This window comes from Alligator mississippiensis, chromosome 5 (genome assembly GCF_030867095.1).
Source record: "Alligator mississippiensis isolate rAllMis1 chromosome 5, rAllMis1, whole genome shotgun sequence".
Taxonomy (NCBI): Eukaryota; Metazoa; Chordata; order Crocodylia; family Alligatoridae; genus Alligator; species Alligator mississippiensis.
The window spans coordinates 176,031,857-176,056,716 of record NC_081828.1 but is presented as its reverse complement, the minus strand read 5'-3'; the positions used below and the strand labels follow the sequence as shown (position 1 = coordinate 176,056,716).

The 24,860-nt window shown below is 38.4% G+C and overlaps 1 protein-coding gene across 9 annotated transcripts in view; it reads left to right on the top strand.

Annotated features, from left to right (window-relative positions):
- Positions 1-24,860, top strand: part of AKAP9 (A-kinase anchoring protein 9) — a 217,712-nt gene that overhangs the window by 65,261 nt on the left and 127,591 nt on the right. For 7 of the 9 annotated variants that reach the window (XM_059729014.1, XM_059729011.1, XM_059729018.1 and 4 more), the window contains exons 4-9: positions 5,072-5,116; positions 12,074-12,127; positions 12,551-12,721; positions 15,786-15,941; positions 17,217-17,414; positions 19,041-21,488. In XM_059729014.1, coding sequence (XP_059584997.1) covers positions 5,072-5,116; positions 12,074-12,127; positions 12,551-12,721; positions 15,786-15,941; positions 17,217-17,414; positions 19,041-21,488 — 3,072 coding nt within the window. The remainder of the gene's footprint in view (positions 1-5,071; positions 5,117-12,073; positions 12,128-12,550; positions 12,722-15,785; positions 15,942-17,216; positions 17,415-19,040; positions 21,489-24,860) is intronic. The other 2 variants (XM_059729012.1, XM_059729016.1) reach the window with 2 other exon arrangements.

Here is a 24,860-nt window from a genome sequence, read left to right as displayed (position 1 = left end):
CAGTTGGACAATTTTGCCAAGAGGTGATCATGGTATACCAGATCGAAGGCTTTTTTTTTAAGTCAAGATATATGACCTCAATCTCCTCTCTCTTGTCCAGGTGATAGGTCACCTTGTCATAAAAGCAAATGAGATTGGTTAAGCAAGACCTACCCGCAACAAACGCGTGCTGGCTGTCCCTCAGGATGTTGCTGTCAGCCAGTCTGTTGAGAATAATAATCTTTTCTAAGACCTTCCCTGAGATAGAGGTCAGGCTGATGGGCCTGTAGGAAGCCGGATCCACTTTCCTCCCTTTCTTGAATATAGACACCACATTGGCCTTCTTCCAATCATTGGGCACTTCACCAGAACACCAGGAGTTCTGAAAGATCTGTGCCAGGGACTGAATTATGATGCTAGCCAGCTCTTTGAGTACCCTGGGGTGTTAACTGTCAGGGCTGGCTGACTTGAAGGTGTCCAGCCTCTCAAGGTGTTCCTTCACGAGGTCCACATTGATGGAAGGCAGGGAATCTCCCTTACCCAGGCCTCCCTGTCCCAGAATGGGCAGGGGTGTCCCCTGGGACTGATGAAAGACCGACACAAAGTACCCGTTTAATAGGTTGTCTTTTTCCTGGGCATCAGTCATCCGTTGTCCCTTCTGGTTTAGCAGGGGTCCAATGTTGCCCTTGCTTTTCCTCCGGCTCCCCACATACCTAAAAAAGGACTTTTTATTGTCCTTGATACTTATAGCTATTTGGAGTTCAGTTGCAGCCTTGGCTTTCCTAGTTTGCTCACTGCAGGACCGGACCAGTGCAGAATATTCCACCTTGGAGGTGGATCCCATCCTTTGTAGGCTTTCCTTTTTAGCTGCAGGAGGTCTGCTAGTTCCCTGGAGAGCCATGGGGGCTGCTGTGCCCTTTTGCTGCCTTTCCTCCAAGATGGAATAACCTTAGCTTGTGCATCGAGGATCACTCCCTTAAGGAGCGACCACTCTTCCTGAACTCCCGTCCCCTTGGGGTCATGGTCCCTTATGGCCTCACCGACAAGCCTCCTGAGCTTGTCAAAGTCAGCTTTCCTGAAGTCAAGGACTTCTGTATTGCTGACTGGCTTGCCAGCTTTATGGCGGATGGTGAAGGTGATCAGGTCGTGGTTGCTGTCACTCAGCTTCCCAGTGATCATTAGGTCACTGATTAGGTCATCCCCAGTTGCCAGTACCAGGTCGGGCAGCGCTTTACCTCTCATTGGCCCATAGACCTCTTGTGTCAGAGCTCATCCACGCATGAGAGGAAGCTTTGCGACTGCTTGGATTTAGCCGAGTGCTCTTCCCACAAGATGTCTGGGTAGTTGAAGTCTCCCATGACAACCATGGACCTGGAGCATGCAGCCTCAGCCAATTCCCTGGCGAACTCGTGGTCAAGTTCTTGACTTTAGGTGGGAGGTCTGTAGTAGACTCCCTGCATTGGGTCCCCTGTGCCGTGTTCCCCACAGATTTTAACCCAGAGGGTCTCTAGCCATCCACCCTGGTCGCCAGTATCAGCTGGCAGGGACATGTAGCTCTCCTTAACATAGAGGAGAGTCCTTAACATAAGGAAGTCAGTCTCAATTTAGAAAATAAATAGTGGCAATATGTCATGTTATCAGTCTTTTAACAAAATAAATCTGCTAGAAATAAGTTTGTTTGTTGGGGGGAATAGGAGTGGTTTTTTGTTTTTGGTTTGTTTTTTTTTACAGGAGAAAAATAAAATTCATTCACAGATGTGGACAAATTTTCTTTCTTATTTAGATTAGTAAATGCAAGTCTTGCTGCTGTTTAAGTAGGATGTGTTCCATTTGTCAGTTGCTACACATGCCACTTATCAGTTGGCAACCTTTCTTAAATCAATCGGAAGACTAGAAAGAAAAAGCTGCTTTTGTCCTGTGCTACAGATGCTGATAGTCCCTAAGGTTTATGTAGTCTCATTCAACAGAGAACCCCCTAGATTTGCATCTGTAGGGTTACCAAATGTCCGAGTTTTTCCGGACAAGTTCTCTTTTTTGGCCCCCTGTGCTGCGTCCAAGTGGGTTTTTTAAATGTAAGCAAAAAGTCCAGGATTTCCTTCCTTGGTCCATTTCAGCATGGCCCCCACTAGGGAGAACTACAGTTCCCAAAATACGTAGCACGGCACCTGCGCAATTGGGAGCAGAGTTCACAATTTTGGTTTGCTTTGCTGGTGGGAGCAGGGCGAGGTCTGAGGTAGCAGGAAGCACAGAAAGTTGGGAGTGAGGGGCACTGGCAGGGCTGGATGGGGCAGGAGGCTGCAGATCCCAAGTGCGGGGTACCAGCAGGGCTGGGGGGGCAGGGGGCTGCAGGTCGGGAGTGAGGGGCACCAGCAGGGCTGGATGGGGCAGGAGGCTGCAGGTCCAGAGTACGGGGCACCAGCAGGGCTGGGGGGACAGGGCTTTGGGTCAGGAGTGAGGCATTGTCAGGGCTGGGGGGGCAGGGGGAGGCAGAAGGCTACGGGTCGGGAGTGAGGGGCATCAGCAGGGCTGGGAGAGAGGTGCAGGGGCTGTGGATCAGGTTTGAGGGGCATGGGGGAGTGACTGTGGTTTGGGTGTGGAGCTCACTGGCAATGCCAGGAGGCTGTGGGTCAAGAGTAAAGGGCACCAGCAGGGACTAGGGGCAGGGTACTGCTTTTTGGTAGTGACGTGTGCTGGCAGGGATGGGGTCAGTGGGTCTGGAGTGAGGGACAGCAGTAGGGCTGGGGGGCGGGCTATGGCTTGTCAGTGAGGGGCAACAGAATGGGCAGAGGGAGGGCACCAGCTTGTCACGGCCCCCCCACCATCATATTTTCCCCCCGCTCCCCCCACCTTCAAGTGTCCTGTTTTTTGGACCTAGCAATATGGTAACCCTAGTATCTTGTCAGTTCCCTTCAAATCCTCCGAGTCAGCAGTAACCTAAATTCTGTCAAAAAGGGGTGGAATAGAGGCAGATAAATTGAAAGGTTATTTATACTGTTGTACTTGTCAGCAGAACTATATATTTAAACTGGGTACGGTAAAATATACCAGATGATTATCAACTTGGTTAAGAATCCTAACTGGATTATCTGGAATGTACCAGAGAGAGAGGATTCAGAACCCTAATATGTGACCAGATTAGCTCAAAACATTAGGTTGCTAAGGCTAATAACTTTTACTCTTGAAAACCCCAGTTGAGAGACTCCTGACTATGTAGTGCTGTGATTAGTAAAACAAGATTCTTTGGGTAAATCTGATATCTTTTATTAGACCAACGCGAAGAAGAATTTTTCCAACTATTTGAGCTGGTCTAATAAACGATATCAGATTTACCCAAAGAACTTTGTCTATTTATGTCCTTAGAACAACACAACTACATACCCATGATTAGTAAGGGCATTGTTACCTTAATGCAGACAAGGTTCCTTGGTGAATTTGATATCTTTTATTAGACCAATCCAAATTTGGATTGGTCTAATAAAAGATATCAATTTCACCCAAGGAACCTTGTCTGCCTATGTCCTTAGACCAACACGGCTACAACCTAAACCCTTGTTACCTTAATAGCATTTATACAAATTTACCACAGATTTACCACATACTGTAGGTTAGTCCCAGCTTTGTCCCAGGAGCCCATGGATATTTACAGTAGTAATAGAAATCTGTATGTTTATCTGTAGTCATATTTTCTGATGTGAAGGAGGATGCATAGGATTCAGTTTTGATGCATAAGGTGAAAATTAACTGCTTTAAAACTTGGGCCATGGACAGACATTTGTAGGACTACAAACACATTTGCAGATTGCCCTAGCCTTGTGCATTACCCCCATATGCAATAAAATTCTACTGACTTGATTGTTTTTTGAGGACTAGATACTTAGTCATTCTTCATGAGTGCAAACCACACCTCTTGAAATAGTTCTCCATTGGAAACTCCATGACGGAAACCTCATGAAAAGGTTGTGCAATATTATTTACATAAATTAGCGGGAAAATAGTTGAGAAGTGCCAAGTGAGAAAGTGATTCTTAGTTGTGCATTAAATAATTTAATGTCATAATCTGTTAATGAGACTGACAGATACTTAAAATGAGAAGAAATAAATTCAAAGATAAAGAAATTCATTCTGTTTTTATTTTTCAGAACAAGATAAAGTACATTTTCAGGCCACTGTGTCCGGATTTTTCATATTTTATATAAAAGTTGTTTTATATTTTGTAAAACAAGTTTACGTTTGAGTCAGTATGATTGAAATGGTATTGAATGGGTATTGAACCCTACATAAAGTATTCCCCTTCTGCTAATGTCTGCTTGCATGGTATTCGTTTGATACACACTTTTACATTATTTAGGTTTAGCAAAGATGGGAAACATTTTTAACATGCCAACCGTGAAAATCATGTAAATGAAATGTTGCTTTAGAAGCAACAGTTAAATATTGAAACCCAGTTAATAAAGCTGCTTTCTAATAAATCACTTACTCAGAATGTTTGTCAATTTTGTTAAAATGAAAGCCCTATTTCTGCAAATGTGTGAATCCATGTGGCTCTGCTTGCAAGATTTGGTCTATGTACTCTTTATACTTCATCTTTCAGATGATGATGAGCCATAAATTATCTTCAACTTATACCAACTCCCATGGTGTTTGAAGGTGTTTAATACTTCGACTAATATCTGGAGTCTACACTGGAAATTTTTACTTAATGTCATTTATGGAATATTATTTCTCTTTTTACCAGTATAACCCTTCTACGGATGAGTTTTTCTGTCAGATGTGCTCTGTTGGTATATCTTTATTTTGTTCAGGATGTTTATGTAACTACACTGGTACGAGCATACTTTTGCCCATATCAGCTGCCAACCCATTAGAAGGGTTTGTCTCTGTAGCTATACATGACCCCTGAACAAAATAAGTTTATACTTGTAAAAACCTTTTTTGATAATATAAAATAACTAGAAGCATAGAGGAGTGTACAGACATAACTGGATACCACAAATACTTTAATCATTGTGCACATCCAGTGAAATAAATGGAAAATATATTTTGAAGTCTGGTGTAATTTTAAGTAATGTTTGTTTTCTTCCTCCTATTTTAGCCAGAAAGTGAAATTTCTACTACGGTTGAAGATTATAGTTCAGAGGTAAGAGTAATGTAACATTTTTAAAAATGTCACATTGAATCATTGTCAAGTTTAAATATTTTGGTTTTCCAAAATGAAAGAAAGAAAAGATATAAAGGATTAGTTTGAAATGTTATAAGTGACATGGAATGTTACCTGCTTTTAACATCTAAACTGCTGTTAAGTCACAGCTAAATAAACAGTATGTCAGATAAATAATAGGATGGGTACTATGGTTAATTAGAGCGGTAAGTTTGCAAACCAATGTAATAATTTCCTCACTTCAGTTACGTCTTGATACCATTCATAGTTCTAATTATGCAACTGTTTCTATCTGTTCATTTTCTTTGGAGAATTAAATGCCAAGAGTATTTTTAATTTCCAAATAATGGGGAAACCACTGGTTTGTTTAAATATAGGAAAAAATACCATGCAAGGTTATTATCTGGTCATACTTATGTCATTGTCAATATTGTCTTTGACTTGAATAGGAAAAGGATGATGTCCTTAATAGTTTCATGCTAATAAGCTATTAATTTTATTACCCCTTGATGATTCCTCAAAAACTGTATAATAGTTTCTTTGGTCATCTGTTGAAGGTTATAGCTGAAGCTAAGTGCAAACATTGGTAGGGGTTAGGAGGAGGCTAGATCATGTTAAAAATGGCCACTCAATCTAATTCACCTTGGTGCAGACCCTGCATTTGGATCTTAGTGATTAGAAATCAATATAAGCCTGTAACAGTACAGAAGTTCCACACACATAGACAGGTCTAAAAATGGCAGAACCCAGTCTAAGGTAGACCTAGATTGATGTATACTCAAACTTAATCAATTTAGGTTAGATTGGTGCATCAAGCTTCAGTACATTACCTGCATAGCCCTAGGGCTGGGAAAGGCCAGGCACTGGCCCCAAGCACCAGCTGAATTTTACCTACCTGCCCCTCCCCTGGCACCAAACTATTTTTAGTGCCCCACCAGCCCTTGTCCTCCACCATGGACCAGCCAGGCTCTCTTATCCCACAAGCCACTCCAGGTGCTGGTTTTATCAACACTCGCTGCTGCTGCTGCTGCTGCTGGAAGCCTAGGAAGTAAGTGTGGGGAGGGGTGGGGGTGTTGATTTGCTGGGGAGGGCTAAAAATTGCCTCTGGTCCACACCTCCCCAAGTTCCCTATGGACCCTGCAAGCCTTCTGATCCCAGAACACCCCCCCCCCCAAATTGTCTGCCACCCATTCCTCCTGTAGATTGCGCCTACCGCCCACCTCCATGGATCACTCCTGGCCCCCCAATCCCTTCTGCAAATCATGCCTGCCCCCCATCTTCACATAAGTCACACCTGTCCCCCCCATTGCTGCCATTGGTTGTGCCTGCCCCCCATCTCCCCACAGATCACGCCTGCCCCCCATCCCTCTGTGGATGTCACCTGCACCCCCATGTTTACAGATGGTCTCCCTGCTGAGGGATCCGGGGTCCCACACCAGCCCATTGCTGCAGTTGCAGGGAAATTCCTTTTGAACCTTTTTGTAGTCCTAGGCTTCAGTCAGGTTCAGTTCCTCCTGAAAAATGGTATGTGAGCAGCCATATGTAAGAATTCCAAGTTGCTGGATTGTGCTTAATGTTTATAGCATCTCTGGAGAATTGAGCTGCATGCAACTTCAGAAAATCTCTAGCATTCACAATGAGATTGTTCAAGAACTTATAGTTTACCAGAATTGAATGGATTCTTATAGGAATGTCAAAAGGTATATCTCTGACCACTCTTTGACACATTTTAAGGCCATACTGGAAATCATGAGGATTCGCGAGCTTCTCAATACAACATTTATAAGAAATTTTAACATTGAAAAACAGCATATTTTTCCTCTTTTCATTCTCTGTAGTGGACGAACAATTTTAGCTGACCCTTTCAAAAAAGGTTCAGTGTGAATCAAACACTTCATGCAGAAAATTTCAGCCCAAATAAGTTAAAGTTGGGGCAATATTAGTAGCACCTTAAAACAGGATCTTGTAAAACAGGAAATAAGTGAGGATAGCTGCAATTAAATGATTGCTGCCAGCTCCATCTAGATGGGTGGGGAATGTAGATAGTCTGCTCAGATTAGTGGTTTAATCTTTCATTCATACATGCACAATATGCTTACTATATGTTGTGGTGAGGGAACATAAAGGAGAAGAAGGTAGGAAGGACCTTTGGGAGCTGTGTATGTGTTGTGTACACATGCATGTATGCAAGCATATGTAAAGCCTAAGTGCAGCTGACACATGCACAATTTGCTGTTGAATGGGAGAGTTGCATTTGTAGGCAAAGGATAGCCACAGTAAAATCAAGAATTTGTTTTCAGTATATAACACAGTGAGGTAACTGGAACTATTTAAGGGAGTCCAATATATATACAGAGCTTCCTTTGGGAACATTAGATATTCATGTTAGTATGGTATGAATCCGTGAGAAATTATACCTAGGGACCTACCGAATTTGGGGTGGCTGCCTCCTGATTTTGCAGTCCGAGCTTGGCACCAGTTGCCATTTTCATGGTGGAGTGTGTTGGGGGGGCCCCCCATGCCTCTGGCCAAGGGGCTGCAAAAGTTTTGCCCTTCTCTGGAGATTGACAGATGGCTATCTGTCGATCTCCACAGAAGGGTAGGGCTTCTGGGACTCCTTGGCCAGTCAGAGGTGGGGGGGGAGGGAGGGGCCTGCCACATTGTGCTGTGTAAATCTCCCCTCCCCTCCCCTCCCCTCCCCTCCTCTCCCTTTCCCCATGCTTCAGGATGCCAGAGATTCCTGCCCTCTTCTGTTTACACAGCTCCCTTTCTCTTTTTTCCCCACTCACTGACTGATTTTTCGGCTTTTTTGCAGTCCCTGCACTTTTTTCATGGGGACCTACTGATTTTGTGGTTTCTGTGAAATTTGTGAAATCACAAATTCGGTAGGTCCCTACTTATCCCAGAGGTATAAGCAACTCAAAACATAAGGAGCAGTTGTTGAAGGCTGTAAACCCAAGAAAATCTGCAAGTATTAGGAAAGAGAGAGTGAGTGCGCAAAGGATATAGCTGTAATAATTTATGATAAACAAGGGTGAATGTGGATTTATTTTTATTAATGTTTTATTATTTAAATTTGTGCTAACATCTACAGAGTACAAAGTTCTTTTTAACCTGGCACCCTATATAAGTAGAGATCGATATATCATAATTAATAATATTTAATATAAATAATTAATGTTGATATTAATGTAGTAATAATAGCACACCCTCTGTATTTACCAAAAATATTTTCCCATCAATACGGAAATAATAGTGCTCAAATAACAATAATTCGGCGTTCTATTGTAATACTTTGTTACTTCAATAATTTAAAATTTGTTAGCTTATTTAAGGCTGGCAGTGTAAGCCATATGACTGCCTAGGTTGTTAGCTGCTTGCCTTGAAGAGCTGGATTAAATCCTTTGACAAAAATTTCCTTTGTTGAGGAAATTGCTTATAATGACCCTGTCTAATGATAGAGTACAGTTTCCTAAGCAGAGCTGGGAAAGAAGTAACTGCAAATATCAGAATTCTTGTTTTCCTGAAATTCTGTTGGATATGAAGTAATTTGTTCCATTTTTTTCAGTTGTGTATAAATACGACAGTAAAAACCAAAATTTAGTTAGGCCCATTTGTAATAATTCATAATAAATCCCTTTGTGAAAGATTGCAACCTTTTAATATAGCATTTAAGTTTAATAATTATAATTGATTGCGTGTTCAGAGCTATAGTTTAGATGCCAGGCTTTCTCAACATCATAATTCTCTTTTTATGGACATTGGATTTATAACACATTATAACCTGCCTGATATCTGACTCCCCAGGTACCACTCCACTATTCATCCTTCTTCTCTCCCCCCACCCAGCCTGTCTCTCACCCATTGACTCCTCAGTCTACATCTTCACTGATTACCTGTCTTGTATGCATACCAGCCCAGCCCCTGGCTTCTTTACTTTTCATTCCATCCAGGAAGACCACACACCAACTGCTGAAACTTCCTTAGCCTGACAAAGGGTTTTTGAACTCGAAAGCTTGCTTCAAATTTTTTTTCCAACTATTGAAGTTGGTCTAATAAAAGATATCAGATTCATGCAAAGAACCCTGTCTGCCTATGTCCTTAAACCAACATGGCTACAACCTACACCCCTGTAATTCTCTTTTAGCTTTCTTGATGAAACTTCCATCCTTTCCCTTTCTCATTCCTTTCCTTGTACCCCCTAAAGTTTACCTCATATTCTGTACCTTTATAAGAGTACTCAAACACTTCCAGCCATTGTTTTCCCTTCCGTTAGACCATTAAAAAAAGAAAATGCTATTAATATCTTTTTAGTAGGGTGAAGAAAATAAGGCTATTATCAGAAAGTTCATTATATTGTACAAATTGGTCTTTTCCCTATAATAAAGAAGGTAATTCGATACATGTTGTTATATCATGGAAAGTTAGCCAATGCATTATTTTTAAAACCACCAATTTTTATATTAAAAAATAACTATTTGCTTTAATTGGACTTAAATTTGCATGTATTAATAATACAAGCAAGAAAAGTGGTTTACCTATATATAGTGTAAAAGTAAGAATAACGGAAATAATTTGGCCAAGTTGTTTTAATTATAGGAATGCTAAAATATTACTTATATTAATTCTATTTAAAATAGATTAAAACTGTATTGGAGAACTCATTATGTTACAAGATTAATAAAGCAATCAAGGATTATAAGTGTGGTGAAGCTCAAGAAGCAGCTTCAAATATGTACATTTTTAAATCGGTTCTTTTTTATTTAATGGGTTAATAAAGGAACACATTATAGGAAAATATTGTCAGCTAGCAGTATTGCAGCAATGCTAGCAACGCTGTTTGGGAGCACTAATAACATTATTTATTTTAAAAATAAATGTTTCCATCAGAATGAAATAATTCCTGAATAAAATGTGTTTACTATCACTCATGTTCAGTATAAAGCACATTCTAAATGAAATAAAAAGATGAATTATTTTAAAGATATTAAATAAAAATACATCTTCCTTTCCAGAAGCTTTCATATACTATTGTAAACAAATCAAAGTGTACATTTCTTGTTACCCAAAAGTTTACTTGTCAGTCTGTGTGACAGTTTTGTCATGTTTGTTATATATTAAATTTTCTGTGCATTACAGTGCTTTGATACTTAAAAAGAGCTATTTATATTATGGATGAATCCTTAATTTTTAACCAATTCAATGTATTAATATTGGAATAGTTCCAGGTAATAGATTAATATTAAAGTTTGTAAAGTAAAACATCATGCTGGGGCTGGCTAGGTCTGTGAAATCAAAAATCTGGTAGAGTTTTGTAGCAATGATGAGAGATTTAACGTTCCAGGGTTCGGTACATTTAATTCTGACCTCTGCTGGCAGTTGGAGTGAATAACTGAATTGTTTTTCCATAGCACAGCCACTAACAAGTGTATCTCTACAAAAAAAAAAAAAAGTTTTCTCTTAATATGCACTGTTTGCTGAAACAGTACAAATACAAAATAAATATTTACTGTCACACAATAGATTATAAGTAATTTAAAAGACATCTTTCATTTTAGTACAGATGATTTACTGTACTCTCTTCACATTTATGACATTTTATACAGTTATTTCCAAATTTCAAAAAATTATGTTTTGTGGTTATCTTATCTTGTTAAGGAAGTCTATACTTCAAATTTTCCAGATGAAATCACTGACTGTTTTTGTCAACCAGGGAATCACTCAGGAGTGCTACACTCTTACTTTGGATGTGTTGCTGCTTTAATCGGAATTGAGGGTCAGACTGATCCAATGCATGTTGGCAGATTTTTCTGTTACTACACTTAAAGGTTTACTCAGACATGATGGGCAAATAAACCCTGCACTATACATTTTCTCAGTAGATGTCTATTTTGTGTACTTTGATTTTACTTAAAAACTGCAGTAATGATAGTGCAGTAGCTCCCTGCATCTGAAGTCCTCGCTCTATGTGGTGAAGAGTTCTGAGCAAAGTATGGCCGTCTTCTAAATGGATTTACCCCTCGGTTAAAGAGCTCGCTGACTAAAAAAAGTCTTGTGTGTGGTTTGGGGCAAGAGAGTTGAATGTTGACCCAAGTTACTTCAGTATTCTTCGCATTCATAAGTTTCTTGTTGATCTGTAAAATGCTTCTGGGTTGTGCTTCATTTTTGGAGGCTGTTTATAGTAGTGGGTTGTGGTCTGTAGAGCCACATGGATTCTCATGGATACTACACTTGGTTGTAGCTTTAGGTAAGTGAAAGGGGAGAAATGATTTTTTCAAATATTTATCATTAAATCAAGTCTCTTTTTACTTTTTTTTTTCTCAATTTAAGAATTTTTTTCAATTTATAAAAATCTAAAAGAGTCGCTCTGGTTCCATGAGGGAAAGATTTAGATGCCTTTAGAAATTACAAACTGTGAAGTGTGCCTCTTTTAAACATTGATATGTTTAAAATAATTTAAGGGATTCTTTAATTGCTTTTCTCAGCCATTTTAAAAATGTATGAATTCAGATATTTTTTCAGCTATAGCTTTGGTCTACTGTTATTGTATACACTAGTTTTCAGTCTTGTAAAATTGTCAGTGTAGCTTTGTATTTTTCTTTAAATCTGAATCTCCTGCTTTTCTATGTACTAGATTCCTAATGTGGTTAATACAGTTGACAGTAGTCATGGTTTAAATACAAATTTTAAAATTTTAACCTATGCTAATTTACATTCAGTTTACTATGAATGAAGTGTGCAAAGCAATTCAGATGCATTAGATAATTGGAACAGTATATATATCAACTATATGCATTTTAAATGATGTTATAGTTTGCTGCTATATAAGAATTCATAGGAATCTGCAGAAAAATCAAAATGTAATTAACTGAAAGGAAACTAGAATTTTAACCTTTATCTTAAATAATAATGTATCTAGAAATTGTCTTCATACAGGTAAATGGTTGCAGTTTTGTGACAAGAACATCTATACCTGCAGATTTAATCAGGGTACAGTATTGCAAGTTAATGTTGGTTACTAAAAACATTAAACAAGTTGTATAATAATCTGCTGTGCAAACAAAATTACCTGACTAACAAAATCTCTGCTGCATGCTAAACTGTGTGTCTGTTGTTATTGTACGATATCTTAACGCGCATAATGTTGCATCTTTTATGAAATACAGAAAATAAACATCTCTGTTTCTATCATAAAGCTTAGCTTTAACACGGAACTTGCAAAGCATCTAACGTCATCGCTTCTAAGGTGTAAATTATATTATTAAAGGAGGTTTCCATGGCAATAAACTCTTAAATGCTATGTTGTATTGTAATATTCTAATGTGATTTCTGTATCAAATGCCAATATTTGAGTCTGCTGTCCTTGAGGAAACATACAAGAGCTAGGTTGTTAAGGAATTTGGATTGATTTAGGAAGAAGAATTTGGAGTTGGAGATATTTATTCTGAGCATGGAATGCGGCACACTGAAACACGGCTAGAGATGATGGAAAATGAATTGGCTGGGAAACTACAAGAGATTGAAGAACTAAACAAAGAGCTAGAAGAAATGAGGGCAGCATGTGGTACAGAAGGTTTGCAACAGGTATAATTACCTTGTGTTGCTTTCAGTTTGCTACTTGGTTACACAAAAATACTGAGCATCTCCTGGAAGCATTTGTACTAAAAGAAAAACATTCAGTTTCTCTGAATGTAGAATACAGACTTTTTCAATTCCAGAGGGCATACATTTTCCTCAGTATGCATCATCTGTATGTAAAAGGAAATTCCACTGTCTAGCCTTCATATTTTTCATTTCATTTGCATATTTTTCTTTCATTTTTTCATATAGCCAAGATTTTCACACTATTGCTCTGCTTCTCTTGTGCAGAGGAATGGAAGAATGGTTTTCTCAAAGAAAAGTTCTAATGATTTGTTAATTATTCAATAACAGCACAGAGTACATTTCCCTTGCCCCTTTTAGGCTAGACATTATAAAGTTCTACCTCCTGAAGAATGAGAGCATTCCTGAATTGGGTGGTTGATTTTCTGTGAGGGTAGTTGGATAGACATTTTAATAAATGTTTTATAATTTGCAGTTGCAAGAATTGTTTCTTGCATTAAAACGTGAACATCTGTTTTAAAGAAACATATAAGGTTAAGGGATATTCGACCAAATTCTGCCCTGGTGCAAACAGGTACTACTACTGTGATTAAAGTCACTGTGCTTGCTTCCTTCATCCTGAATTTTTGTTCCATTTTTTTAAACATGGTTCTGTTTTCAAAGTCTGTGTTTTATTTCACATTTATTTCTGTTGATTGGCTATTTTGTTGATTTTTAGGCAAGACTTGTGCTCATGAATTTTGTTCTGTGTTCCAGGGCGTTATAGAAAGATTATTTTGGTAGACAAAGTTACAAGAAAATTGTTCTAAATTAAAGGGTCTTAAACCTATCACAACTGTGGGATTTTTTTGTTTGACTTCGAATTTCTTCCTTTTATTTTAGCAAACTTGTGAAAATAGATGTGTTATTTTCTAGCATATGATCATCTTTTCACTGAGCATGCTATAAAAGTAAAAAAGAAAAACCAGCAGTAGGTTATCATTATTTTGTCAGTGCATGCATAAAAAATGGTTTGAAAAACCACTTATTTCTGCTGCTAGTGATGAATATGAATTAAACTTAGTTCCTGGTTACTGTATTTTGCATCCATTGTGCTCAGATTTTATAAGTACTGTGGTGATTTAGATTTTGGCAATTACCAATACTGTTTACTTTTCAGCAATAGAAATTGTAATGAAATATGTTTAAGTTGGTAAGACAACTTTACCTCTATTTTAAGATTTCTGTCTTTTAATGTGAATTCCATAATAGTTTGTAGTACTCCAAATCTCATGATTATTTTTCAGTCATACCACATCATTTGCTGTAGCTATACAGTGTTCGTTCTCAACAACAATATCGTTTGAATAGATTCACTTTCCTTACTTCCCCTACGTGAATCTTTTGTTCTAGAAAATTTGCAAAAGAAAACTGTTTGGATTTAGTTCCTACTGTTTTGTCAAGTTTTTTTTTTTTTTAATACTCAAGGAAAAAAAAACAAAATCAAATCTAAAAAATAGATTAAATAATGTGATTAGCCCATATAATTAGTTTGCTCTATTTCATTGAAAGGTGGGAATATTAAAAAAGTAAATGCTTGACGTGTATAAGTGCCTACTCTGTGCATGTTCATGTATTAATATGGTTATCTGGCATCCAGAATAGTGGACATGTACAAAGATAGGACCTGATCTGTGAAAATGGAAGATAAGGAGGTTTCTTAATGCTTTACAGAGTGAGACTGTTAATAGATCCAACCATTTATTTTTCTTTCCTTGCATGTTGTTTTCCAAGGAATAGAGAGTCAGGAATGATCTAAACAGAATTCATTTGTTTTCCCAAATTGCTCGTGGAGGGTAGGTGCTTGTGCTTAAATAGAACATGGTGCTTATATATTGTACTGAATCATGACTATATCAATCATTTTAGCTATGAATTAAATATTAACTAAATAGTAGAAATCATTATAAAACTTCCAATGTTAGTACTAAAACAAATGCAAGTAAATGTCCAGGTTTATAAGAAAAGTCTTCCTTTGACTGTCTAATGTTACTTTTTTGCAAGTTTCATTTAAAAAAAAAAAAAAAAAAAAAGACCCTAGCACTTGGTCTTTATTTTCTTTATAAAATAGAATTGAGCTGGGGGTACAGAGGTGCTCTTTGTGTTCTGATTTAAATAGAAAAATTATGTTAGCAGATGAAGGACCAATATACTGTTGGAATAAATGGCTGCAAGCCTATTTAAAATCCGTAGTTTGAATCCTATATTCAGTATCTCCCTATATGAACTAGAGATGCTTTTTATTGTTTATGTACTTATAGAAAATTAAATTCTCAGTATAAAATCGGGGGAGACATGTTTAAAGTCCATATACATTAAGTTGAAATGTTGTATAAATTTTAAGGCTTATTTGCTTTATCTGAAGAGTACAAATAAAGTAAGCAGTTTTAAAACTGAACCAAAATAAATTGAAAATTTTAATGAAAGTATCAGTTAATAATAACGAAGGATTTGTGGCTTACAAAATGTAATAAACAATATATTGACAAAAGGTGCTCAGAACAATTCTGAAGTGTCACGGTACTTTTGTGCTTCATTCTTTCTTCTGTATTACAAAAGTAATCATCTGAGTTTCCTTCAATATATTTTGTATCAATCTTAATGTTGAAAATCATTTTTCTTTCTCTTTAGATCAAAACACAGTTTATTCCAGGCTCCATACTAATGTTAAAGTATCTTTTAGTATCTGGTTTAAACTTCATTTTAATCATGGTACAATAGGAAGTCTACATTACATTCTTTAGATCAGTTCCATTATACTTGGTTCAGGATTTTTTTTGTCAAAATTATTTGGAGGAAACAGTGTTCTATGTTTGGATAGTATTAAGTACATTTACTATACAAGAACTGTAAAATATGAATGCAGCAGTAGATGTGTATAAGTACTTAAATAGTTCAGGAAATATACTTTTATATTCTTTTAACTTTGATTTTACTGGAATAAAACAGTATGTTTGGTAGATAATATGGTCTTGTACTAATTTTTTAAAAATTAAATCTTCCATAGCTGCAAGAGTTTGAAGCTGCCATCAAAAAAAGAGATGACATTATCACCCAGCTTACTACTAATCTACAGCAAGCACGGAAAGAGAAGGATGAAACTATGAGGGAATTTTTAGAGCTTACTGAACAAAGCCAGAAATTGCAAATTCAGTTTCAGCATGTAAGTTTTATTGATAGCAGTGTGGCCTCAGATTTGATGGTAAAGTTAACTTAGATAAAACAGTTCATTGAATATGATAGCAATAGCAATTAGTGTTCTTTTATGCACACTTTCAAGGTGTAGGAATAAATAGTGATTTTAAATAGTTAGCATTTATCAATAGTTATCACTAATATAATATCATAGGAAATACACTAGTTAATAAACCATATGTATATAGTAGCCACTGGTAAGTATTGGCTTTCTGATGACGGCCACCTTAGAAAGACAGACTTAACTGCCATAAAATAATAGGAGCGAAATCATAGATTCTTTGAAAGTAAAGCCCATAGGCTTTGTTATGGCCTGGATTTTTACTTGAATCCCATTAGATATTTAGTTACACACCTACCTTCTCTGCTAAGAGTTGTAAATTGTTCTATCATTTAATATTTTAGTCATGTTTTTACATTGTTAAGGTTACTGGTAGCCATTGTGGATTAATCAGGATTTAATGGCATGTCACTTTATGGTGCTGCAATTAAATATTTTAGCATTTGTTGGTGTTAAGCACTTGGCCATATCTAATATGGTCTTCAAGAGTACTGCATCCCTAGCTTGTGAATTTGAAGTACTACAAGTACTGGTTTCTGAGAAATGGCCATTACAGATTATTCATTTAATCATTCTTAAGTGATGTCCTGATGGCATCCTATGCTAGTTGGCCATAAAGTAGTTTAATATTTAGCCTGAAGAAAAAGCATGTTGTTTTTTTCAACAAGATAAGCACAATGTTTTTGCACTTCCAAAGAGAAGCTAACATGGGAGATGGTTCTAATAACCATACCACAGTGCTACATGAAGGCGAGTTGCAACTTCCTCTGCCAGAGCTCGTGTACATGAATTAGTATGGCCATAGGAACATTTGGAGAGGGGTTGGACATAATACCCATGAGCTTTGGGGCTGTGAATGAGTGAGTGTTTTAGGGAGAGTAGGAAGGGTGGGAAGCCCTTGAGTGGCAGGTGGAAAAGGGAGGAGATTGGGCTGTGGGAGAGTGAATTGTAGGATTTAGAGGGGAGGTGGGCAATGGGTTGGAAGGTTGAAAACTGCTGTATTGCATGTATATGGGTTTATGCTCATGTGAAAACTACTATGTCCATATATGTGGGCTTATGCTTACACACATGCAGTTGGCTGATGTGGGGCAAAAAATAGGGGATACTGAAAGCTTATTTCCTTAGTGTAAAAACTATTACTGAAAAAAATAATTTACTTTATTTTTTTTCATTTGTAAGTTACAAGCAAGTGAAACCCTAAGGAACACCAGCCATAGCTGTACAGCTGCTGACCTATTGCAAGCTAAACAACAAATCCTTACACATCAGCAACAGCTAGAAGAACAAGAATATCTACTGAAAAATTACCAAAAAAAGAATGAAGAATCTGAAGCTCACATTACACTTCTGCAAGATAGAATCGCAATATATGAAATGGTAACTTCTTCTTAGAAAGATGTCTTTTACTTCTAGCTTGCTGGTCTTTTTCAAAATATGGTTCCTTTGAAGTTAATTATAAACACAGCAGCATATCAAGTCTACTCTTCTTATTATAGGATGTGAAGTTTCTGGCTCCATGAATTTATTTTATAGAAGGAGCATGTTTCTTTAGGAAAGTCTGTTACATGTCATTTATTAGTGCACACTATTGTATACCTAGTTTAGAAGTAAAGTTTAATAGCTGAAATATCTGCTGCTTACTTTACAACTAAATATAGGATATATATTTAAGAGGAATGATAAAGATAAAACTGGATACTGCACTTGAATAAGAATTCTTGCATTACCTGTCAGCAACTCTTTTTCATTAAAAGAAATCCTGAACAAGTTTTTTGTCATAACCAAATAGTGCTTTCATTTCTTACAGCACAACTTTAATATGTATGTATCCTCCATGAAGTCTATAACATAAGAAAGAACACTTTAGAAACTTAAATACCATTAAAAGTAGCAATGTAAGCAAAACTTTTTTACAGTTAGCTAAACACTTTTGATGCACATCTGTTGCATGTGTGCAATGCATATTTATTTCTCTTGGTATTGAAACTTTCTTGCAATATTGATGGATATTGATATAATATTTTGTAATTTTTCAAGTGGTCCAGGTTGCACACTAAAAAAAATTAATAGCTCCTTTATATGCACCATGATTGTAAACCAGTGACTGTTGAAGTCAGGAATTCCCATTGCCTTGAGTCGGTTTTGGATCAGGTTCTAAATGTTGTCCCCAGAGGCCGTATCCATGGGCATGGACATTTGGCTCCCCAGGGTCAAGTAGCAGTGGACACCTTGTGCTGCCACTTGTTGTCCCCAGGGAATGTCTGTGCCACGTGCCCTTTGGCACACAGTAGGTTACCCCGGGTAGGGGAGGGGAGGCTGGGGCCAGCACTGGACTGGCCCCAGCAGGCCTTGGGGGCCTCTTGGGACTGCAGCAGTGGCGATCTTGCAACTCAGAGCCTGGCTGTCAGCCAGAGTGTTGCTCTGGCTGACCAGGCTCTGGTTTTGAGGTGCGCACAGCCCCCATGTGTGCTGCTCCACTTTTTTTTTTTGGCAGGGTTTTTTTGACCCCAGGATATCTAGGGGTCAAAAAAAACAACAAACCTGTGCTTCTCCCTTGTAGTACAGGGATCAGCTGAATGTGCAGTATGTGGCACCGCAGACATGGTGCACAGCCGTGCTTGTCTGGATGCAGCCAGAGAGTTCTAACAAAATCATCAAGAACTCCCCCCCCCCCCCCTGGATTTTTAATGTTACATTTGTGTATACTTCCATTTTTTAACCAGAATTTTAAAAAATCATTTAGAAAGGAAAACTATGAGATTTTTAAGAAGGCTTTGAAGTAACTATGCCAAACATATGTTGAATGCAGGTATACTCAGGGAAAAAAATTAAGTGATCTTGAGTCTTCAATTATTTCAGATGAATAGAAAAATACTGAAATAATTAGCAAATCATTCAATTTTAATTGTATGATATATTTCTAAGAAAAGATTTAAATGTATGTAAATGTGTTAGTTGCTCACTAAGATACCAGAGATTAATTTTATATGTTTGGTTTATAAGGAAAAAAACAAAAGTGGAGAATATTCCAATAAGAAGCTACAAGAAAAAGAAACACTAATTGAAGGTCTGGAAGCAAAAATTTCAGAAGGAGAAAGAAATGCAGTTCACTTATTTGAAAAATTATCAAATGCCAATAAATTAATTGAAGAATTAAAAGAACAGATTATACAAAAGAACCAAGAAGTAAACAATGTGAGATTGGAACTGAGTAACTGCAAACAAAAAGAAAGACAATGCTCTGATGAAATAAAACAGTTAATGGGCACTGTGGAAGAATTGCAGAAGCGATGCCATAAAGACAGCCAATTTGAAACTGACATTGTACAAAGAATGGAATTAGAAACACAAAGGAGACTGGCACAACTTCAGGCAGAATTAGATGAGATGCATGGGCAGCAGCTTGTACAAATGAAGCAAGAATTAATTAAGCAACATGCATTAGAAATTGACGAGCTTCTCTCCCAACAAAAAGCTGAGATGGAGAAAACCTTAAACCTTTGTTCAAGTGATAATATTCGTGAAGATGAAATATATTTAATGAATATTACAATTAATGACTTAAATGTAAAATTGCAAGATGCTAACCATCAGAGGGAAAAAGTAAAGCAAGATTTGTCACAACAGCTGGAAGCAATTTCAGCAGAAAAATCTCTCCAACAAACACAAATTGAAGATCTTTTTCAAGAACTGAGTTTTGCGCGGGAGCAAACTCAAAGAGCTAAACAGACCATAATGTCTATGGAATGCAGATTAAATGAAGCAGACAAATACCAGGTTGTGATTGAAGATCTGAAAGCTCAGCTTGGTTCTGAAATTGAGTTCCGGAAAGAATTAGAATTAAAACATGAAGCAGAAGTCACAAATTATAAAATAAAACTTGAAATGCTAGAGAGGGAGAAGGATGCAGTTTTGGACAGGATGGCTGAATCTCAAGAAGCTGAATTAGAGAGACTAAGGACACAGCTTTTGTTTAGTCACGAAGAAGAACTGTCCAAACTTAAAGAAGATCTACAGGAAGAACACAGAGTAAACATTGAAAACCTTAAAGATGGCCTGACTGCCCACTATAAACAACAATTAGATGGGGTACAAAATGAAATGAGTCAAAAGATAGAAGCGATGCAATTTGAAAAGGACAACTTAATAACAAAGCAAAATCAGCTAATATTAGAGATTTCAAAACTGAAAGATTTACAGCAGTCTCTTGTAAACTCCAAGTCACAAGAAATGACTCTTCAAATCCAAGAACTCCAAAAGGAGATAGAAGTTCTTAGGCAAGAAAAAAAAGAAAAGGGTACACTTGAACAAGAAGTTCAAGAATTACAACTTAAAACTGAACTGCTGGAGAAACAAATGAGAGAGAGAGAAGATTGCCTTCAAGAAAAATATGCAGAACTTGAAACACAGAATAGCCACCTTAAAGATGAAAATAGAGTCCTAGAAGATAAGTTAAAGCACACCTCACTAAGCTCAGAAGAAAATTCAGTGTTCAAAGACCATGTTAGTTGTAAATCAGAAAACCTGGACTTAGAAAAAAGAATAGAAAAACTTATTGCTGAAAATGAGCAGCTTACAAAACAGGGCATCGAACTCAAGGAGGAAATTGAAAGGCAAAAAACTACTTTTTTATTTGCTGAGGAAAAATTTGAAGTTAACTACCAAGAGCTCCAGAAAGAATACGCTTGTCTACTAAAGGTAAAAGCTGATATAGAAGACAGCAAGAATAAACAGGAAGTTGAGTATAAATCCAAACTCAAGGCTCTGACAGAAGAGCTTCAGAATATACGAAGCAATAAACTGGTTATATTGAAAACTAAAAGCTCAGTCTCTGAAGGCACTAGAGACAACAAGTTATGCAAAGCAGAAACTTTTGAAGTTGGGGAAGTTATTGAGAAAGATACAACAGAACTCATGGAAAAGCTTGAGGTTACCCAGCGTGAGAAACTAGAACTGTCTTTAAGACTTTCAGATCTTTCTGAACAGTTAAAGTCCAAGCATAGTGAAATTTGTCAGTTAAGTGAAGAAGTTAAATCTTTAAAACAAGAAAAAGAGCAAGTTTTATCAAGATGTAAAGAATTAGAAATAATAATTATTAATAACCAGACCGATATTAACATTATTGAACATAAAATAAAACACTCCAAAGAAAAAGCTCAGTCAAATGCCACCCTAACTACTGAAACTACAACTCTGATATCTGATCCAAGCAATGAATTTGCTGAGGAAATAAAAGTAAGAGAAGGCAGTGTGAATTTGGGTAAAGAGCCCAGTTATTGTGTAACAACAGAGGAGTCAATTCAGCAAATACTGAATCCAGAACAGCAGTCACTGTTAGATCATTTGCACCAGATGACTGACAGATTAGCAGGAGAAACATCACTAATGTCTATTACTCAGAATGAAAATAATCAGCTTCAGCAGCAGCTAGATACATTAAAATCTGAACAGGTATGTTACCTTAAATATATATAGTAAAGAGAGTTACCAGGCATGCATCTGAAATGAAAGTTGTTAATTAAAAATTGTAAATATGTTCATTGCTTCTGGTTTACTGACTGTTGTGGGTATGCTGATCAGTAGTTAAAAAGGAATTACAAAAGTGATTATATCTGTGTATATTCACGCAGAGATCTTTCTTTTCAATGGTGCTTGGGGAAATTCAGAAATAAAGTAATTTATGAAAGAAAAAAAGTATACTGAAAGTGAGGAGAGATTTTATATTATTTTTCAAAATTTGGTACATACAGCATTTTAATTTATTACCTATGATGAAAGTGAATTAGTTTTTTCCCCCTCAAGATGCTTCCCCGTTTTTCATTACAGGTTCATACCTCTAATATAGTCAGTACATTTGCAAACTATAAAAGAATGCAAAGAATTTTCTTTACTTTTATAGTGTTCTTGTTCTGTTGAACCTGTAAAATGAAATGTTGACACTTTTCCAACCTTTAGCCACTATACTAATAATCTTTTATTTTAATTTATTTGGTCAGAGGATGAGAAATAGAACGTGAGGAAGCTGTCAGAAAATACTAACCGCTAGATATTTCAGCTGGGCCTGCATCTAGTCTTTTTTTGCAACAGCTCATCTTATCAGACTCGTGTTGTTTTGGTAGTTCAGTTTCTTTCCTTTTCTTAAACTTCTATAAAGAATTCTTGCTCCTTTTATCAGGAAATATTTGCTGTTTGTGAGAAGTTTAAAAATACCCTTTCTAAATTCCTTTATAAGTTAGTTAACAAAGTGCTTTAAAATGCAATATCTGGTTACTGACAGAGGTAACTTTTAGCTGCTTCAAAAGCAGAAGGGGAGTTGCTACTTGGGTGCAGGCATCAGCTGTTATATTGTAGCTGTTATATCTGCAAGCTTCCCTAGTGCTGCAAATGAGCTAAATCATAAATTTTACCCTCAAAGAAGCACAGTTAAATTTGGATTGGTTTTGCCACACTTGTATCACTGCAGGAACGTTCAAGCATAACAGTTATACTGCATGGTTACTGTAAGCCACCCTGGGGCATACCTGCAAGGCTGGCAAGTTTTCCAAAGTGTGTCTGGCCAGGCACCTCTGCCAGTGGCCACATTTGCTCTAGCTGCCTAGGGTCCCGCTCCAGGTCCATGGTATGGGAACCCAAGCTGCCCTTGCAGTGTGACAGGGAAGCCAGTCTGGCCTCAGGCACCCTGCTTCTGGACGCTCCCTGTCTACTAAAACTCAAATCCCCAGCTGGTGCCAGAAGCCCTGCCTGGGCTGCTAATGGGGCTTGTGCAGACCCCGAAAGAAATATAAACAAAAAAATTATAGAATTGTAGATTTGCTCTGTTGTCCAGAGGCAGCAGCATTGCTGATTTCCGCATTCTTCCACAGGGGTTTACCTGGGGACAGCCCCAGCAGCTCTGGCTTTCCCTTTGTAGCTGCATGCTGCTCTTGTTCCATTCCCCTCTTATTTTCTCCAGTTTCTCTGGTCCCCTGACCTCCTGCCTGGCTAACCTGGTCATGTGCTGTTGTCTGGCAGCCTGGCTCCCAGCTAATCAGGTGCATTGAGTGCTAGGAAGGAAAACACCTAGCTGTCTGTGAGCGGGGCCTCCCACAGTCCTCTCCCCTCCACCCCCAGTGGGGGATCCTGAGGAGAGGGGAGGCAAGGGACAGGAAAGTCCCAGCAAGGGTTGGGGTACTTGGCTTGCCCTACCCCTGCCCTCCTTCTAGTAATGGGGTTGGGGTTCCATTACAGTCACCCAGAGCCAACCATAGGGAAAATGGCACCCTGGATGAACTTCTATTTTGGTGCCCTCTTCCCCAAGTCAGTGGTGCTGCTGCAGACAAAGGCAGGTGGGCACGGATGCAGGGTGCAGTGTGGTGGGGAAGTGGAGCCCGGTTCCTTCTGAGCAGTGGCTGGAATCGGGGGTAGGCTAGACAGTACGGGCAGCTCTGCCTCCCCACTGGACTAACACCCATACCCCATCCATCTGCCTCTGCCTGGATCAACGCTGCAAACGGAGGGGAGGGGAGGGGGCGTGGTGCTGCTGTGCGTGCATGTGTGGTGCACCCTGGGTGGTCACCCACATTGCCATCTCTGGAGTTACCAATCCACTGCATGGATTCATAACTGCTCAAGGGTTGGTCCTAAGGCAGTAGTTTACTATTCTCCTTGACTTGTTAATTCTTTGTTGTAATTTCAGTTGTTTCTAGTGCTATCATCTCAAATATTTTGTTTTGTTCATGCTTTTATAAATTGCTACCTGTTTCTGGAATTTCTCTCAATGAGAGGCACAGATACCATGCTTTCTAGATGGCAAACAGACTTCTGAAGAATCAGGCCTTAAATAATCATCCGATCTGATCTTAAAGTTGCTTACATATTGGCAATAACTTGTCATTAGTAGCACACAAATCTGTATTCAGATGTGTTAATCATGTGATTCTGGCCTCTTTAAACTGTATTTATAATGGGCATTTCATTAAAATTTCCCCATTATTGTAGCACTGATGCAACTGTTCCAGTGCTGATAATGCTGAAAGCTCAAGACTGGGCCAGGTGCAAGTTTTGTTTGCTTGTTTAGTTTTGGGGGTTTTTAACCACTGGGTCATCAAATCCAGGTTGGTAGTAAAAATACTGGCAGACAGTTTATACTACTACTCCTACCATTGCCACCACCAGTATGTTTAATGAGGGGTTGAAGAATTTTTATGAACAAGCTCAGGGGAGGATGAGACATTTTTGTAAATGAAGGAAGCCTGGAATAGACTGATGAGTTCCAAATTGGAGCTGAGGAATTCTGCCGCCCCCCCACCCCGCCCTGGACAAGGAGGGAAAGGAGAATAAAGAAAAAAGATTTTTCCAGAGTTATGACTACATAGAGTAACAACAGGCTGGAGACAAGCAGCGGGCTGGAGACAGCAGGGAAATGTCTCCAGGGGCTGTCTCCAGCCCCCTGCTCATTCCCCTGCTGTCTCCAGCCTCCCAAGGCTGGAGACAAGCCCCTGGAAATGAGTTGGAGACATTCCCCTGCTCTCTCCAACCTCCTGCTCCTTCTCTGCTACTGCAGGTGAGTGTTGAGGAGCTGGGGGAATGAACAGGGAGTAGGGAGGAAGAATGGGGAGTTGGGGAATATCTCTTCCCCCCTCTTCCAGCCCCCCTCCTAACCTGGCAGAAGGCAGGTCCAGGTCCCTGCAGCTTGCACCACTGCCTGCCCCACACTGGCAGGAAGCGTGCTTCAGGACTGGGGAAAGGCCCAACCACAGAGACACTCTGGCAGGTTGCCAGATTATCTCTGTGGAGGACTGAGCCTCCAGTTGCCTCAGGGCACAGTCTTTTCCCCCTGCACAG